The sequence below is a fragment of the Seriola lalandi genome, unplaced genomic scaffold, assembly GCF_002814215.2.
Source record: "Seriola lalandi dorsalis isolate HSWRI2012SDOR001 ecotype SW California unplaced genomic scaffold, Sedor1 jcf7180002054942, whole genome shotgun sequence".
NCBI classification, from domain to species: Eukaryota; Metazoa; Chordata; class Actinopteri; order Carangiformes; family Carangidae; genus Seriola; species Seriola lalandi.
Genome location: NW_019525493.1, coordinates 1469382 through 1486587, shown reverse-complemented (window position 1 = coordinate 1486587; position 17206 = coordinate 1469382). Strand labels below are relative to the sequence as shown.

The 17206-nt window shown below is 39.6% G+C and overlaps 3 protein-coding genes across 5 annotated transcripts; 2 read left to right on the top strand and 1 right to left on the bottom strand.

Annotated features, from left to right (window-relative positions):
• Window positions 1-616: 616 nt before the first annotated feature.
• Window positions 617-3545, bottom strand: pcmtl (l-isoaspartyl protein carboxyl methyltransferase, like). Of its 3 annotated transcripts, none has more exons than XM_023393706.2 (9): window positions 3459-3545; window positions 2975-3110; window positions 2676-2780; window positions 2504-2535; window positions 2279-2383; window positions 2041-2161; window positions 1856-1941; window positions 1469-1638; window positions 617-1313 (listed from the first exon to the last, which is right to left on the bottom strand). In XM_023393706.2, the coding sequence occupies exons 2-9, from the start codon at window positions 3090-3092 to the stop codon at window positions 1301-1303; spliced, it is 750 nt and encodes a 249-aa protein (XP_023249474.1). In that variant the 5' UTR covers window positions 3093-3110; window positions 3459-3545; the 3' UTR covers window positions 617-1300. The 3 variants fall into 3 exon arrangements, with proteins under 3 accessions (XP_023249474.1, XP_023249473.1, XP_087026412.1); XM_023393705.2 differs by having other exon boundaries at window positions 617-1277; XM_087170286.1 differs by having other exon boundaries at window positions 617-1277; window positions 3420-3467.
• Window positions 3546-3633: 88 nt separating this feature from the next.
• On the top strand, window positions 3634-6199 carry ccdc32 (coiled-coil domain containing 32). The gene is made up of 4 exons (XM_023393711.2): window positions 3634-3753; window positions 4048-4295; window positions 4926-5079; window positions 5380-6199. Exons 2-4 carry the CDS (start codon window positions 4049-4051, stop codon window positions 5567-5569), a joined length of 591 nt encoding a protein of 196 aa, XP_023249479.1. The 5' UTR covers window positions 3634-3753; window position 4048; the 3' UTR covers window positions 5570-6199.
• Window positions 6200-11560: 5361 nt separating this feature from the next.
• Window positions 11561-14358, top strand: prlh2r (prolactin releasing hormone 2 receptor). Its single transcript, XM_023393695.2, has 2 exons — window positions 11561-12463; window positions 13468-14358. The coding sequence occupies exons 1-2, from the start codon at window positions 11621-11623 to the stop codon at window positions 13792-13794; spliced, it is 1170 nt and encodes a 389-aa protein (XP_023249463.1). The 5' UTR covers window positions 11561-11620; the 3' UTR covers window positions 13795-14358.
• The last annotated feature ends 2848 nt before the right edge of the window (window positions 14359-17206 follow it).

Here is a 17206-nt window from a genome sequence, read left to right as displayed (position 1 = left end):
ACCGGGTCATTATCGCCACCAACTGTTCACAATGTGCACTTAGTTAGATTTTATAATAAATGCTGTGTCTGATAGACAAGTCATAAATGACTTTACAAACAATGTTTACAGAGTAATAAACTAATACGAGGCTGAAACTGTATGCCCCTTCTGTTCCAGGTTTTTGTGTAAGAAATAAGATCTTGGGTTGTGTCTGTAGAAATCTCTAAAAAAAACATCATCATTAAATTTAATAAATTGTATAGAAATCCACTGCAAATCTGAACATAATGAATAATGTTAGTGTTTAGTCATCTGTATTTTTTTGTGTATTTGTGCATCTTTAATATGTACATGGGTTGATGAATGTATATCCACACATTATAAGATTTTTCTCCTTGCTCATTTTGATAATGGAATGACATTTTTTTGTTATAGAATACCGATTATATTCTGTGTAAAATATTGTGTTATTGCTCTGAAGTGAAAAAAGAATTAATGCATCTGATTATGATTAGTTTTTATAAGTGCTACTCTTAAGGAGATTATGATTTCCTTTACTGTACTGTACCTTCTCATGATCCCAGTTCACTTTGACTCAAGTTTAATTTTCAGTAAAGCTTGACAACAATCAATATGCTATCCATTTAATGGGTTTTATTAATAAATCGGATGAGTGTACACATAATTACAATATTTGTAAATTTCAAAAAGTTAAGTGCCTCAGTTCATCAATTTTTGGCACAATGCCCCTTCTGTTCTACAGTAACAATGCCAAATAAGACATGTCCTACACATACAGTGAGTAAGAGGCAGTTCTTACCACAAAATATATAATACTTAGTTAATTTTGCAAAATTTTCATTAAAACCCATTGTTATTTGTTACTGCATTCATAACCAAAGCATTCCCATAAGGTTACACACAACTTCAGCAATTATACATCCATCTGGATTGAACACAGACTGTAGCTCTTCAAGCTGTTATTGCAATTTTGTCACTGCTGAACTTCACTGACTTACCCATAAATAATAATGAGACAACCTTTTTTGTCATCCACAATATCCTTATCAGCCTCTTACAGACTCCATGGATTCTAGTAGAAAGGTTATTAGTCCAGCAGTGGTCACACTCTTTCAGCACTCTTGAAAGACAACCTGGTCAGGAAAATAGAGCGAGATCCTCCTCGTACGTTGCTAGGTGACAACCCAGCGGGGCAGGTGGCAGTTAAGTCTGGAGCTCAGTGAAACCATGAGGAGTGCTATGGGGTGCCGGAGACGCAGCACCAACGCCATCTCCTGCAGGGGCAACCACACTGCAGTCAGAGCTCACCTCTGAGGAGAGAAGGATAAGGATAGCATGGATGTATAAAACACTCTTATGCTGGTAATCCAAAAATAATGTGCAGCTTTGAGTCATTACATAAAGTGGTCTTCCCTCACTTATTTTGCTTTTAAAATGATAGATCAGAAGAGTTTTTGTGCAATACCCGGGCCACTGATGCCTCTTATCAGTCAGGGGGACGTAAACCACTCCCATCAGTGCTTTCTTGAGGAAGGTCCCGTCACTCTGACGATCATACTGCTCTAACACCTGACTGCCACCATCGGGGCCCACCGGGAGAACCAGCCGCCCACCTGGCTTCAGCTGCTCCAAGAGCTTTAACAAAGAGAGGGAAGCACAGAGAACTCTATGATGATGGTACAGTTCAAGAGGCGAATTCAGTCAGTTCAGGTGGAGACACAAGAAAAATATTTTACAGTTCACTTTACTATAGCAGGGTCTTTAATCTTAACACATGTGCATGTTTTGTCTTATTCTCTTCTATTATTTTCTATCCTACTTTTATAAGAGTAAAGGCCATATGTATCCTTACAGCCTTAGGAACAGTAGCTGCAGCTGCACCAACATGAATTGCATCGTATGGCGCTCCTTCTGGGAAGCCCAGTCTTCCATCTCCCACTGAGGACAGATGTAAGAACGACTCTTATAGTGCTGTGTAGCTGTGCAGTGTGAACATCTAAATTTCAGATGGTATGACCTTGTCATTGTATGACTCACCTACAAGTCTGATCCGTCCAGAGGAGAGCAGATCTGGGTCGTCAGCTTGCACGTTTTTTATTGACATTTGAACCAGTTCATCGATGTGTTCAATACCAACCACTCTACCACTGGGTCCTGTCTACACACAATAAAAAAAATGCAGCTGTTGCGCTCATTCATATATTTTGTATCAATTCATGTGAGGAAATACCAATTCAGCTTATTTGGCAAGATGCCAAGTTTATGTAGAACTTACCATTCTTGCGAAGCAGGCAGTGAGGTATCCACTTCCTGAACCCACATCCAGTGCTGATGCCCCTTCTTTTAGTTTGTCACTTAACAGCTCCAAAGCATGAGCATGCTGTCAAACCAGGCCCATAAGAAAAATGTCAATGAATGTGGATGTACAGTATATAAGTGAATTATTTAGCCCTGCCCACTGTATAAAACATATGAAGTCCTCTGAGAGTTTGTTACTCACCATGTGTGGTGCACTGATGGTCGCCCTGTAGCCTGTGATAAAAAACAGTGCACATCTGTGCTCATGAAATGGCTATTACTTTCAGGCACAAATGTATTAACTCAAACACCTGTTACCATATTGATTAGCATGTGTCTTTGCATGTTTTTTTAAGAGTGACTGGAAGGAATACCTATAGACTGAGGAGAGTCTGCATAGGGATAGTCTGTAGAGTAGATCCCTCTGTCAGTAGCCAGCATGGCATCAAATACTCTGTCGTTGCGGATCACTCCATGATCTAAAGGAGAAAAGAAAGGGAAATGACACTGAACTGAACTAGCAAATGTGGCAAATGTGAAATTCTGTTATGCTAAAGAGCGTAATTCTTTCTATTTGTGTTTCCCTTTTTTTTTAACCTGAACCAAAACCACCTCTACCACCCCTAACCATAAAGACTTTGGGATATCAAAGCTGATAAATTCAGTCCATTACCCCTCAGCCTGCTGATGAGCTCGGGATGTGTTTTGCCACTGGACATCCACGCCATTGTCCGAGACAGCAGCACACCCATAGGGAAAGCCACTATTGCCAGGCGCAACGCTGGTCGCATCTCCTACCCTGGGAATCCCTGCAGTGACATGATGATCATGTGTCTTTTATTTAAGATCACATAACTGCAACATAACATTTATAGTCTGACTGCCTCCTCCGTGTGGCAATGACAGACACAGTTGTGGTCATTTTTTCATTTGTAACAGGTCTGTCAACAATTCCCAGTAGCCTGTGAATCAGATTATTCACATGTTAAACGGAACAGTTAGCCAGCGAGCGTCGTACTTTACAGCTGTGATAACAAGTTCACGTTACATGTTAAACAGATAATATTGCATAACGGCTGCAAATGCTAATCAAGGTTCTTCAAATAGTTAACACTCACGAATAAAATAATTCAACAGAGGTCAGGGAACTTGTTTACCTTCGCCACCGCTCCTTCCTGCTGAGACAAACTTCCTAGCTCACTCCTGAGTGACCCGCAGCCTCGACCAATAAGACGGGGACTTTCTAAGACAAAGCCAGACAGAGCCAATCACATCTCAAAGCAGTTAGATAGGCGGTTACAGTGTCCAATCATATGTCCCCTAAATAAGGAAGTGGGCTGTCGCTCCTTAAAGCTTGTGGATCATGGACGCAGTTAGCTAGCGAGGCTAATCTTTAATCTTTAACTTAATTCATCAGAAGAAATAACAGTTTACCTGCCGATTTTCACCAAGGTAAGATGTTGAGAAGACACTTTGTATTTCATTATAGTGTCAGCGTTTGAAGAACATTTGAAATGCCTAAATAGTCTATAAATTAGGTTACACACCAGTTTAGCTCAAGTATATTGGTGTAAATTAAGCTCAGTATTTGATTTTTCTTTGCTTTGTGAAATGTGCATTGTTTCAATTTCTGTCTTTTATTTAAATGTCCCAAGAAAGTGTCTGTCGTAATGCTTCTGAAAGAGAAAGGCACAGGCTAAAGCTAAGTGATTTTATAACTGATGTTGACATCTGTGGCTGCACCAGAATGACCGACGACTTCGAGAGTCAGGAGGTCCGGTCCAGCGGGGAGCTGTGGTCCGAGATCTGCTCCAGTCTGCCGGAAGTGCAAGCTGAAGCAGCTCCAGAAAACAACCCCGAGTTTAAAGACTCATTCCAGCCAGCAGCTCAAGTAGGAGTGCAGATCAATGGACAATCAAATGGGACAAATGTTAATTCTCCTAGTTCCAAGTGGGAACCCATGGAGGATTCTGAGATCTACATTGCCAGTTTAGGTATTTTCTTGCTTCTCGCTGTCCCATTCATGACTTTCCAATTTTGCTCACCTTCCATCCACCTGATCATGCCACCCAACATACATCATTCTCATTCAACATGTGTGGGAGATAGTAGAGATGAGAGGGCTTCAAAATACTTAAATAGCAGCACAACTCGTAAAACATATACCATGTTTTTGTTATGAGCTATTGTCCCCTTCCAAAGGGTTGTATTAGAAGTTGTTTCCGGGTTACCCCACATGTAGTCTGTCAATTTTTCATGTGACTTACTGATTTTTTAAAGATCATCATGAATACAAATGAGTAAAACAACATTACAACAATATTTTCATAACAGTTTTAGCAAAATAAAACATCTGCGCTCACTATGTTTTATATATAAGTAATGTCACCTTAATTTCAAGTGAAGTGAGCCACTTGTGCTTTTAAATGTTGTGGAAAAACCTGCAAGAAAAACCTAACTGAGCACAAATACAAAACTTACACTTTCATAACAACCTTTTCAAAAATAGTTTAATAAAATATCAGTCAGAAATAGTTTCCCTTGAGCCTCCATTCAAAATATGTTAATTATAACTTTGATGTAAGACGTAAAACACAGTATGTTTTGCCTATATTTTCCTGCAGAGAACCGTCTGAAGAAGTTAAAGGGCCAGTCCAGTGATGTGACCTCCAGGGACATGTTGCGCTCGTTGTCTCAAGCTAAGAAAGAATGCTGGGATAGATTCCTACACGACGCCCAGACCTCAGAGCTTTTCCAAGGAGGGGACATGGATGAGAGGTAGGACATGGATTTGATGCAAAGGGTTATCCAGGTGGAGTATATATATATATATATATATATATATATATATATATATATACACATCACTATTTAGTTTTCCAAAAACTGCCCCATTAAATCCAAAGAAAAGACGGTATCCTACACAGTGAGCGCTTACTATATGACAAATCAATGTCACTAAATACTGTTGTAGACGACAGATTTACATATAATACAGGCCTCCCAGGTAGTAGAGACTTCTAGATAGACCTCTTCTCTTCTTAACGTCCTTGACTTTTTGTGCACCTCCCTACCCAGTGCCCTCGAACACTTCAAGAGGTGGTTGATTCCTGAGAAGGTGGCCATCAGCGCAGAGGAGCTGGAATATCTCCTGAGGCCGTCTCAGAATAAGGATGCAGCAGGACCAAACCAAACACAAAACGGAGAGGACACAGAGGGAGAGAGAGACAACACTGAGGAAGATGAAACTCACAGCCCAGAGAAATGAGTGTGTTAAAATAGTAACACTAACAGAAGACCTAATTTGGAGTGTATTCAATGAGGTGGACTTGTTAGCCACTGCGTTCATTTCGAGCTGTGTTATGTCATACTGCTGTTTTTGGCCAAAGCTTTTGTTATTAGCGGTCAAAGAAGCAATTACAGCCCTTCATCGTTCTCCGTATCCCCAGCAACTGAGTGTTAAGTACTTATTCAGTCACACATGTTTTGTCTTTGCTCTTCATCCCTTCAACCACATCACACCATTAAAAATATATATATATAAAAAAGAGTTTGAAATTACACTTGTTTGTCCTCTCGCAGCAAAATTATAGTGTGTAGTCTGTGTAGTGACTAAACTAACTCTATCTGTGACATGAATAGCTCGCTACCCGACACGCACACGCAAAAGTTAATGAAGGACCACGTGCAGTATCATCTTGTAATTTAGACTCGTAAGACGTAAGCAATGCATTATTTTCCAGAACCATTATTTTTCTGTCTAAAAATTGTGATATCTGAAGTAGGAATACTCTGTGATTTATTCCTATATTGTAACATATTGTGTATCATCTTTATTTTTGCCATGTTGATTTTACATAAGTTTTACCCACGTTGAAATAAAAACAAGGAGAATTGATTCTTTTGATTTGTCTGCTCATTAACAAGCTGAGGTGCAGCTGAAATGCAAGTAAAATGTAGAATATTCTGTGACACTGAATTGTGTGTGTGTGTGTGTGTGTGTGTGTGTGTGTGTGTGTGTGTGTGTGTGTGTGTGTGTGTGTGTGAGCGCTTGCAGTGTGTTTGCATGCATGCTGTTTTACTTGTATCTTTTGTGCGGACCAATTTAAGATTCAGACTTTGGGATTGAGGACATATTGGCAAAGTGTGGACTGTTTTAGACTTAAGGTTAGAAGTATGTTTACTTCCGTGTACGGTACAGCTGGGGATAGAGATATAGTTGTTTTGGGCTGGGGAGTGCATTATATGAATGAGGGCCCTCATATGTTTAAGTACAAACATGAGTAAGTGCATGAAAGAGAACAAGAGAAAGGGTAGGAAGTGTAGGTTTTGTGTATCTTTCTGACTATAGTATCTTTAGGTGGCAGCAAAGAACCAGATTTTAAAGTCAAAGTCAATTGTGAGCGGTCCTTTGAAGGAAATCTGTGAGAAAAAAGGAAACATTTAATATTTAATATTTAATGTCATAAACACTTGGTTGAAAATATTGGTAGTATGAAAATGGGAATGACAGTGGGAATTTCCCGTCCCTCACTGAAATCTCACATGGTGTGTAGAGTTTCCCTTCACTGATATAAAAAGGATGCTCAAAACATTAATCACTCTTCTCAGTTCAACAGCTCCCCAAACTAAAACCTCCAAAATGAACACAAAGCTGAATCCACACCTCTCTGACACAGTCTCAACAAAAAGAAGGTAACCTAAAACATCATAACCTTAGTGAAGGTAAAATTAATTGCAGAGTCGTTGCATAAGACAGCAATAGTTTTAGCTGGATGTAACTTATAAATTGAGTGTAATTCTGAATTTAATCAATTCAGCATGGGGAAACTTTCTCACATAGTGTTCATTTGAATAACAGCAGCCATGGCTTCATTTCTGTGAATCAATTTCAATGGGGTCCTTGACATGAAAACCTCAGGGGACGCCCTGATTAGCTCACTGTCTGTCTTCTTCTAGGCCCCAGAAGCTACTGAATGCAGTAAAACTACAACAGTGTTTGTCCTTTCCCTTTCAAGTGGAGAACATATTCTGCCAGTTATCTTGACATAATAAAGTGGACTCCTTTTAACATATTCCAGAGAATCCTCATTACAGTTCCCGCCTCAGTAAGAATAGTTAGTGACTTGCCAACACTCGAGGTGTCACAGAGTCCTGCCTTGTGGTAACAGGTTGGATTGGGATGACAGAAAGTGTGACGCCCCGAATGGCAGGAAATTAAAAATTGATTGGCACCCATCCTTGATTAAAATGTAATTTCCTTCTCTGGAAGGTGTTAATAAAAATATGCGCCTGTGATGTCCCCTGATACAAACAGTCAGATCAACCATTTAACACTGAATGTCATCGCTGGGAAAAAAAGAAAAAATATTTAACCTTAAATTATAATAGAATATCATAGTGTCAACACAAACCGACCTCTTAGAAGTCATTTTCATCTTCCTTTTTTTTTATATTAATAGAGTTTCCAAAAGCTTAAAGTGTATATTTATCATTTAATGAGAAGACTAGGACTGATTCCTTTGCAAGGAAATTACAATAATGAATTCTGGAAACACATTGGATCATTAAGGGATACAGTCACAGCTGCTACATCAGTGTAGCTTAAGGCTGCAGCAAGCAGACTCCTGGAGAACAGAAATGGATGATGATACTCCTCCACCACCAAAAAAAACTCATCCCAGTGAAGTCCCTAGGACATAAACTCAATCCCAGCAGCAGCTACAGCCCATTCGACCCGTCCAAGCTGTTTTTCACTGAAGTAGCAGTTAAAACTTAGTGTATCCTCATGTTCTACAATGCACTCCTGAAACTGGGAGACAGCTGCAAATACTGAAGACAGAAAACAAATCAAATCTCCTGCGATTCTTACCACTTTGATGGCCCATCACAGGTGATATCCATGAACTTTCACTTTCGGAAAATAACAGAAAGTGACAAAAAATGAGATACTATCAATAAGCATCTTTTCCACCTGGGCCTCCTGCTTCATCATATCAAAGACAGTTGCAAAACCCATTTCCACCCAGGACAAAGCGCTAAGGCCCAGACAAGATATGAGCAGTAACATGAAAGGAAAAACCAACCAAATGGGGCTTTGAGCTTTTTGTGTCGGGACACAGTAGCAGCGATGACACATCTGACTTTAATGTGTTAAGGCTTTTCCTTCAGGGGTTCGACTGGCTCATAACTCAACAACTTCCCTAGTAAAGCCTGCCATGACCTTTGGGGCCACTTGTGTTTGTCAAATGGATGTGTCCATGTCACACGAAGTGGAACAGACACATTGCTGACACACTGCTGCCTGCTCCACTTCATGTGGCATATTCCAGTGGCACTGTGGCTGTCGTATGCTCCACAACAAACACATGGGAGGTGTGGATTTAACACATCAGCGTCCACCATGAGGTGGTACCACTCATTTTTCACTTTGTGTATATTGCAATCACAGACATCTACATCTGTCACGAGAGACTCGCTAAAGAGAGAGGAAAGAACAGCCCACGACCCTCCTGGCTTTCTTGGAGGCGCTCGCAGCTCTCACGATTCTGTCCCCATCAGTGTCCAGATCGATCCGAGGAAAAAAGCGTCCACTGGAAGGAGAGGCTGTGTGCTCGGCAGGCAGACCAGGCAGGTCCTGCAGACCTCGTCACAGTAATTCAATATGTGTGATGTCTGCATTATCTTGAACGGAAACTGTTTTGACGTGTGGCAAGAATAAAAATCACACCCAGAAATGAATACGGACAAAAAAAAAGTGAGACAAAAATAGTTCTGTTTTTCTCTGTAGAGAATCTATTGTAAAGAATACAAATGTGAAGCCTGCTCTTCTGATATCAATTGCTTGCCTGTATCTTACAGTGCTGAATTTACACACATTTTTAAATATTAATAAATCTTAGGCATCAGTACAAGGAAAAAAAAAAAAAAGACCCCAAATGTTGAAACTGATGTGAAATGCAACAGTTTATCGCATGGCAGGAAAACCTGAACTATGATAAAACAATGATAAATATTTCCCATGTCCACCGGTTCATGGACATCTCCATTACCTTCACGATCAGCCCTCTGTTCCCTTCAAGTAGTCCTGTGCTAATGAATTTATTTCCTGGATCGCCCTTTGCCCCTCACTTGATGAATCACACAGTCACACTGGTTTTGGGCAGCTCTGGCACTAAGACTCACAATCATTAAATTAGGTTTAGCTTTATGAATATGTAAGATGTGTACTTCCGGAGAAAGATCGTGGTTTGTCCCTTAATTGCTCAATTTTTGTTCTACTCTCTCCTGTTGGTTTCTGGGGTGTGTTTGTTAAAAAAAGTGGCCACGGTGTGAAAAACCACACAGCAGGAAGTGTGCCATTCAGCATTCAAAATAATGCAGAGAAGATGAGGACACAGGCTGTTCAAGATTTGTTTTTTTTCTCCTTATTCTGATCATCTGTTGAGATGTCTTTTTCGAGATACAATTGGGATAACAAGTGACCGTGTAGGAGAAATAATATCATAAAATGCCTCAGAGTCACTATAAATTGACTACATAAAACCTGAGACACATTATAAGTCCCAACAGGAAAATTATAGTGATTCCATGGCAGATAAAAAGTACCATAAAACAGGGCAAGGTCATTATAAATTCACTATTTATTACCAGGGAGCCACCATAGTTCCCAAGAGGAATATCATTGGAGATTAAAATGATTGTTCATTGTTGGTCATAATTGAGTGAGACTGAGTTGACAGACAAGCCATGTGACTCACTCTCATGAACACGCACTGTATGCTGTATGATGAGAGAGACAGAATGAGCACACCTCTTTATTCTGGATCAGACGGGCTGCAGTGAAGAGGAGAGGCTGACAGAGGACACACTGTACTGTCCGTCTGACAAGTTCCCAAAATCTGACTGACATCTGACGTCTCCAAGAGGTACTCTTTTAATTTAATTTGTACTTTCTGAAATTTCATACACCGGCAATTGACAGTTTTGCATGAGATTCTTTAGAGAGAAAACTGTTTTTATTTATTTTTAAGTTTAAGATTGGGGGATTTATCAATATCATTTTTTTTTATGTCTTTATGTCTTAGGAGCTAGATCATAGTTGTGTGAATCACTTATAAGGTCACGTCAATAAGGTAATGAGCTGATTCACCATGTGAAGAGAATCCCTTTATTCTGATCTTTACTGGAGATGATTTAACCAATCTTCCTTGGAAAATTCATATAATTTAGTAGGAAAACTGTGGTCAGCAGGTCTTGCTCAGCCTAAGTGGGTAATTAATAAGCACTTACTCTTTACAGTAGGCCAGTGACAGTTTTTCATTTACAGTTAACAGTGTAATGAAGCAGCTTCCACATATCATTTTGCACTATTTGGAGTTTGACAAAATCTGTCCTACATACTGATTGTTTTCCTTTTGTTGTTTATTTTTGTTAGTTTCGTAGATACGGTGTGATTTATTATTTTTTTTATGAATGATACTGACAAAATGAGCATGCTTTCTATCGTCCTCATATTATCTTGCAAATTTAAGAAGAGAAGCCATCGCGTGCTCTCACGGCTCTCTTCATTGCTGTTTTGTTTGTTAATGAACCTAATCTCCTAACCCACAGCCCTGAGAAATACATATTTTCTAAGCCTCAGTTCAAAATGTGGAATTGACGTCAGTGTAGATTACCTGCAGATGTATTAGCAGATGTTCAGGATGACAATCTTCAAGTATCAGTTTGACTATAAAGAACTGAGAGAGGAAAAAAAGCACCAAAGTGAAGCTCATGTGGATTGGATGAATGACTGCTGGCTGGTTACAAAAAAAAACAAAGCAAAAGTGTGTCAATGATGAGATGGAAAGGATCTGGAGAGGTAGAGAAAAATAAGAGGTAAGAAGTGTCGAGTGAAGAGGAGAAGAGGAGAAGATGTTGTAAAGGTGAGCCAGATGAAAGTAAATGGATGTATTATTGTTGAGGCAGACTTGCAGCACAAGCCCTGCTCCAGCTTTTTAATGACATTGATTGACTGAGAGTTTTGAAGACAGTTACTAATTAGTCTGTCCAAATGGGAGTCATCTCTTCAGTCTCTATATCTTATCATCATGTCAAAACCACTTTGGGCTCAATCAAAAATGTTCAATAAATATGTGTTGGCAATTAGGATGGTAAATCAGGTATGTTGCATGCAAAACATGCAGCAGGTTATTTGATGTGATCTCATAATAAATTGTTTTTCATTCTGGCTTCCGCAGCTATGGACTGGGAGAAGTCACTGAACCCATCCAGGGTGAACTCTTCTACTCCAGCTCTTCCTTCTTCATCCCCAGCCATGTCTGACTCTTCATCCTCCTTTTCCTCCTCTTGCTGCAACTCTTCTCGCCCCTTCTTCTTGACCTCCCCGTTCTCAGCTTCTTCCTTTTCTGGCCTGGACCTCCTGTTTAACCTCAAGCTCCTCTTCATCCCTCTCTACTCTGCTGTGGTCCTGATCGCCTGCTCTGGGAACGTCCTACTGCTCTTTCTCATCTGGCACAACAAGAAAAGACACAACACCACAAACTTCCTCATTAGCAACCTGGCGCTTGTCGACCTGGTCATGTCCATCTTCTGTGTCCCTTTGACGGCATCCTACGCTTTTGACAAGCGTGGTTGGGTATTTGGACCCCTCATGTGTCATTTTGTCACTGTAATGCAGTCTGCAGCTGTCTACGCAGCGGTCCTGTCCCTCATCGCCATTGCAGTCGATCGTTACGTTGTTGTGGCTTATCCCATTCGCAAGAGAGCTGGTTGCCAGTTTTGCTGGGCTCTGGTGGTCCTAATCTGGCTGTCTTCTCTGGCTTTATCCGCACCTACAGCGCTGCACACTGTCTACCTGGACCTGCGGGCTGCAGGCCTGCAGATGGCCGTGTGTGAGGAGTTCTGGGATGGCCAGGAGCGAGGTCGCCTCATCTACTCCTGTTTCATTCTCTTCTTCTCCTACTTTGTCCCTCTGGCTGCTGTCTCCATTTCCTACTGTGCTATATCCTATCAGTTGAAGCAGAGGACCACATCTGGTTTGACCGCATGTCCAGAGCTGAGATCTGCGAGGGCCACCTGGAGCAGACGGAGGAGAAAGACTTTCTGCCTGCTGCTGGTGTCCGTCCTCTGTTTTGCCTTTTCATGGCTCCCCTTACAGGTACAGGTGTGAAATGGGAGATTTATAGTTTGAGGGATACATAGGGGATAGTTAGACATACAGTATGCCAACTCAATTTCTTGCCAAGAGTGAGTCTAAAAGATTGATACCACTCTTGGCTGCTACATCCAGGGGCAAGTTAGCTTAGCTTAGCATAAACACTTCAAACAGGGGGAAAAAGCTAGCCTGGCTGTGTCCAAAGGTAACAAAATCCATCTACCGGCACCTCTGAAGCTCACAAATGAACATGTTATATCTTCGGTTGTTCTTGATTGCACAGTGACTTGTAATGTAAATGATGTTGCCAGGCAACCAGTGGAGACTCCAGGAACCCTCATAAAACCACTCCACGTCTGTTATACACTTCCCTTTTTGCATATATTAAGCCAACAGGATATAATGTGTGTTTTAGAAATGCTGTTAGATGGATTGTGCTTCCTTTTGACAGAACGAGGCTAGCTCTTTCCATTCCCAGTCTTCCTAAGCTCTGCTAATCAGCTGCTCAGTTCGTTCTTAAATGCTTATTAAAAGGCAGCGAAAGCCACAGAAAAAAATCATACTCTGATAATTCTGTCGCAAATAGTTGCTTGCTAATCTATTTAACGTATAAACACTGTTTGTATAGGCCTAGTTTAGTAGTGAATGAAATGTAATCAACAGCTTGAACCAGCAACAGGCTAAACATAGTGCTGAAATGAAGACAGAATAATGCTGTGGGAGAATGAACAGTGATTTTTTTATTTACTAATGTACATACTGAAGTAATTTTGAATGGGGATGCAAACAACAAGCTACATAGTCAGTGACTACAAATGTTTGAACCAAACTGAACTGAACCAAACATTTGGGATTCCTAATTTACACAGCAAGAGAATAATAGTACTTCCAAAAAAGTCAAACTATTGCTTCAAAATAACAAATTCCTAAAGGAATTAATTCTTGAATTGATTATCAAATGAAGTACCTTGAATGAATACCTCAGATAACATAGTTTACCTTTGCAGGTGGTGAATCTGATCCGTGACCTTGACACAGACTTCTCCATCTTGGGGAAGAATTACATTAATGTCATCCAGGTGTCGAGTCACCTGTTTGCCATGAGCTCTGCTTGCTACAACCCTTTTATTTACGCCTCATTACATGACAAGTTCCTGTCCTACCTGTGTCGCCACATCCTGTCCCGGAGAAGAGGAAAAGGAAAGGACCAGGGTCGAGTGTCAAGCATCCTGACAATGTCTCATAGAATGCCACGTCTTCACAACTCCACCATTGTGGCAGATTTTCCAGGTGCTGCTGCAAATAACATGGTTCTTCAAGACAATTACGCTTAAGTTGTTGTTACAGATGAACAGACACAAGAATTTTACCCAACGGTGAATGTTAATCTCTGCATCAGAAATCATCTTCAGATTTAATATGAATCTTGTCAGCCTTCATACTGATAAATGCAGTGAAAAGAGAATCCATTTAAAGTACAGTGAAATTCAAACAGCTCACACAGTGGAGTTGGCTTTCATGAAACAAAAATTACACACTGTCTCGATCATTGAATTTATACAGATGTAAAAACATCAGCCTGTTTTGATTTAAAGGATTTATTTGTGTAATGACTTTTTTACTTTTCATGTATGGATGTTTATGTACTGAAAGTCCATGTAGCACTGAAAAATATGATAACGTGAGTTTAAAAATATACTTCAGACAGTGATTTTGCTCTTATCCTTGCAGATAAAACACAATGAAATTTAGTTTTTCCATCCGATTCTTGTACGTATTCATAATCTCTTACATGTGAAATTTTCCACATCAAATTTAAGACATTTATGTATATAAAATGTGCTCTATGAAAGTTTAATATGTTTATTTGTCTTTCTTGTACACTTTGATTAATTGTATGTGTGTATTACAAGTGTAATATTAGATCTATTTTCCTGAAATAGATACTCAATAAAAGGGTTTATTGAAAACATCTTTCACTCTCAATTTAATCACCATGGTTGAATAATAAAATAGGAACATGAAGAGTTTCTATGATAATGGGTGAATAATGTGTTTCTGTCATTCATTTTGGCCTTGAGCTACAGAACGTTTTTATCACTTTCTGCTGCAGCTGTGACATTTGATGAACAGAACGCAATATGCAAAATCTGAAGCATTGTTTAAATGTCAACTTTTAGATGGTGATTGAATAAAAAGGCATAATCTGTGCTGTTCATTAGGATATATAAAAAATATTAGAATGAATAATTTTTGACCCTATTACACCACCACCCGCCAAGATAAAACAACATTACTAGTTAAGATTTAAAATCTGCTCATAGCGATAGCTACATTTTTCAAATTGTGCTTACTTAATGTATGCAGATGTTTCACATGCATTACTGCAAGATAATGCACTTCTGTATTCTGTCTTCTTGCACTTGTCACAAAACAATTCACAATATATAAAACTCCCATATTTACGTTTTGATATCCATAGGAAGATATATTTGTGGTTTCAAGTAGGTTTCTCTCTGGAGCCACAGGTAGTGGATCGTAGCCTACTATAGTAGCTTGGTAAAACTCACCAGTCATGCAAATGGCGATGGTCAGTCGGTGCTGAAATAAGATGAACAAACAGACTTTCCTCAGCTGCTAGACCCTGCGGGCAGACCAGTACAGTGCCAGTGGACATCGACACCAGCCAGGGGAGTGTGTGTGGCCACAGAATCCAAGACCATTGGAAACATCAGTGAGGTGGGTGATCGGACAGCTAGGACAGCAAGAGTGGAATATGGCAAGTGGATTAGTAGGAGAAGGAGAAGGGACAGTCTACTCTTCTGTAGCTGTCAGACAGTTTTAAATGTTGGATTGGGACTACAGACAAGAGACCAGCTGTGACGTTAAGTTAAATAATAATTACCATTAATAAGAGTCCTTAATAGAGATTGAATAAGAATATGGCAGAAACCAAATCCTGCAAGGTCGGATGGTAGGTCCAGGTGGGCAATGCAGGTGCATGGCTGAGGGTGGTGACATCACAAAGTTAATGAAGTCCCAACGGCTTGTTTAAAGGCACAGTTTCTGAATACAGGCTGTGTGCATTTCTTCGTGCATCAAGCACTTTGATTCTTTCACAGTATTTATACAGCATCTAGACCTGTTTTATCATCAAAAAAGACATTGGTATCTCATTTTCTATAATATAGGTCCTTTAAATATTGTCCATACAGCACCACTTGTGTCACTGATACTAACAGCTCAGAGCGTCTTGACTGAAAGTCAACAATATTATTGCCAATGAAAGCTAAAGATTATTCAAAAGAAGTCTTATTTTGTTAGAACATTTTTTAAATATAATCATGATGATGAGACTTTGATACTCCATGGAAAAGGAACAACTGAAAACTATTCTATCTTTTGACATGCCATTAATAGTCCCTAATGAGCAATTAGATCAAATATACAGCCTGATATCTGAGGGAAACTCAAATCAATTTTTGTGTGCTATGATGTCTCTTAAGTTAAGAAGCTCAGTGGTGTCTTTTTCAATATATTTTTTTTAAAAAGAAGAAGCTACCTAATGCATCCCATTGTACATTTTCTAAATGGCTCTTTTTCCTGATCTCATTCTATCTCACAAAAAAGAGCATCTGACTGGATGTTGGTGGAAAGGCTGCTTTTCATTCAGTATCCCAGATTTCCTTTTTATCCTTTCAGACCACATTACAGGATATAAAGTATATGTTTTAGCAGCTGATGGTTGGGAGATGATTGTCAAGCACAAGCACTGTAAGTAAGGATGAGCTGCAGTCTGATATATGAGTTTACAGCAGAAAATAATATAATAACACCACTCGTTGAATATCATATCAGGGAAACACAACTGTTGTCACCTCTGATAATGGGTGCATGAAATTATCCAAATGCAATACATTAAAGGCAGATCACATTTCTACTTATGCATCCTGCCATTCTCATGTTGCGAACATCCTTTATGAAAATGCAAATGTGAGCAGACTTAACAAAGTCTTCACATGCAAATGTCAGTGGTCTTCTTTATGTGGTGACCACCGATAGTTGTGCTGTGTGTATAAAGTCAGGAGATGGTCCCCTTCCATTCACAAGCTGTTTTGATTATTGTCCAGTACTCTTTGCATTTTAAATGATCAAAAGAAACTCAACTGAGGCATCCTGAGACCTATGAAAGAGAAGAAAAACAATACAAAATAGTTCTTTAAAAAATATGGTGTTATTGTCTGATGATACACACACACACACACACACACACACACACACACACACACACACACACACACACACACTTCTACAATAACCTTGCAGAGCATTTTGAGCTGAAGAAAACAATTCACAGACTTTGTCTTGCTATTGTATAATGGGTTTTTTTTTCAGTCGACTCACAAGCTCTTAAAAAAAATAACATCTCCTGTGGAGTCACAGCTTTACATAAAAGGGTGGACTGTGAGGGTTCATAAAAAACCCAGAATAATTAGTGAGAATTTTGATGAAGCATGAAAATCCTGAATGTTTGCTAAGTAACGACTTAATTGTTTCCTCCGCCTTCATGTGGAGAGGATTTTGCACAGACCAAAGGAACAGCAGGAGCAGCACAGAATCGCTCTAAATCAGGAAGTATTCAGTCTCAGCTCTTATGTAAATCTGAAGAAACAGAAGAGCATGCTGATATTTATATTTCTTACAACATGCAGAATATGTAGCACCATATGTGCTGTGTTAGGTTTA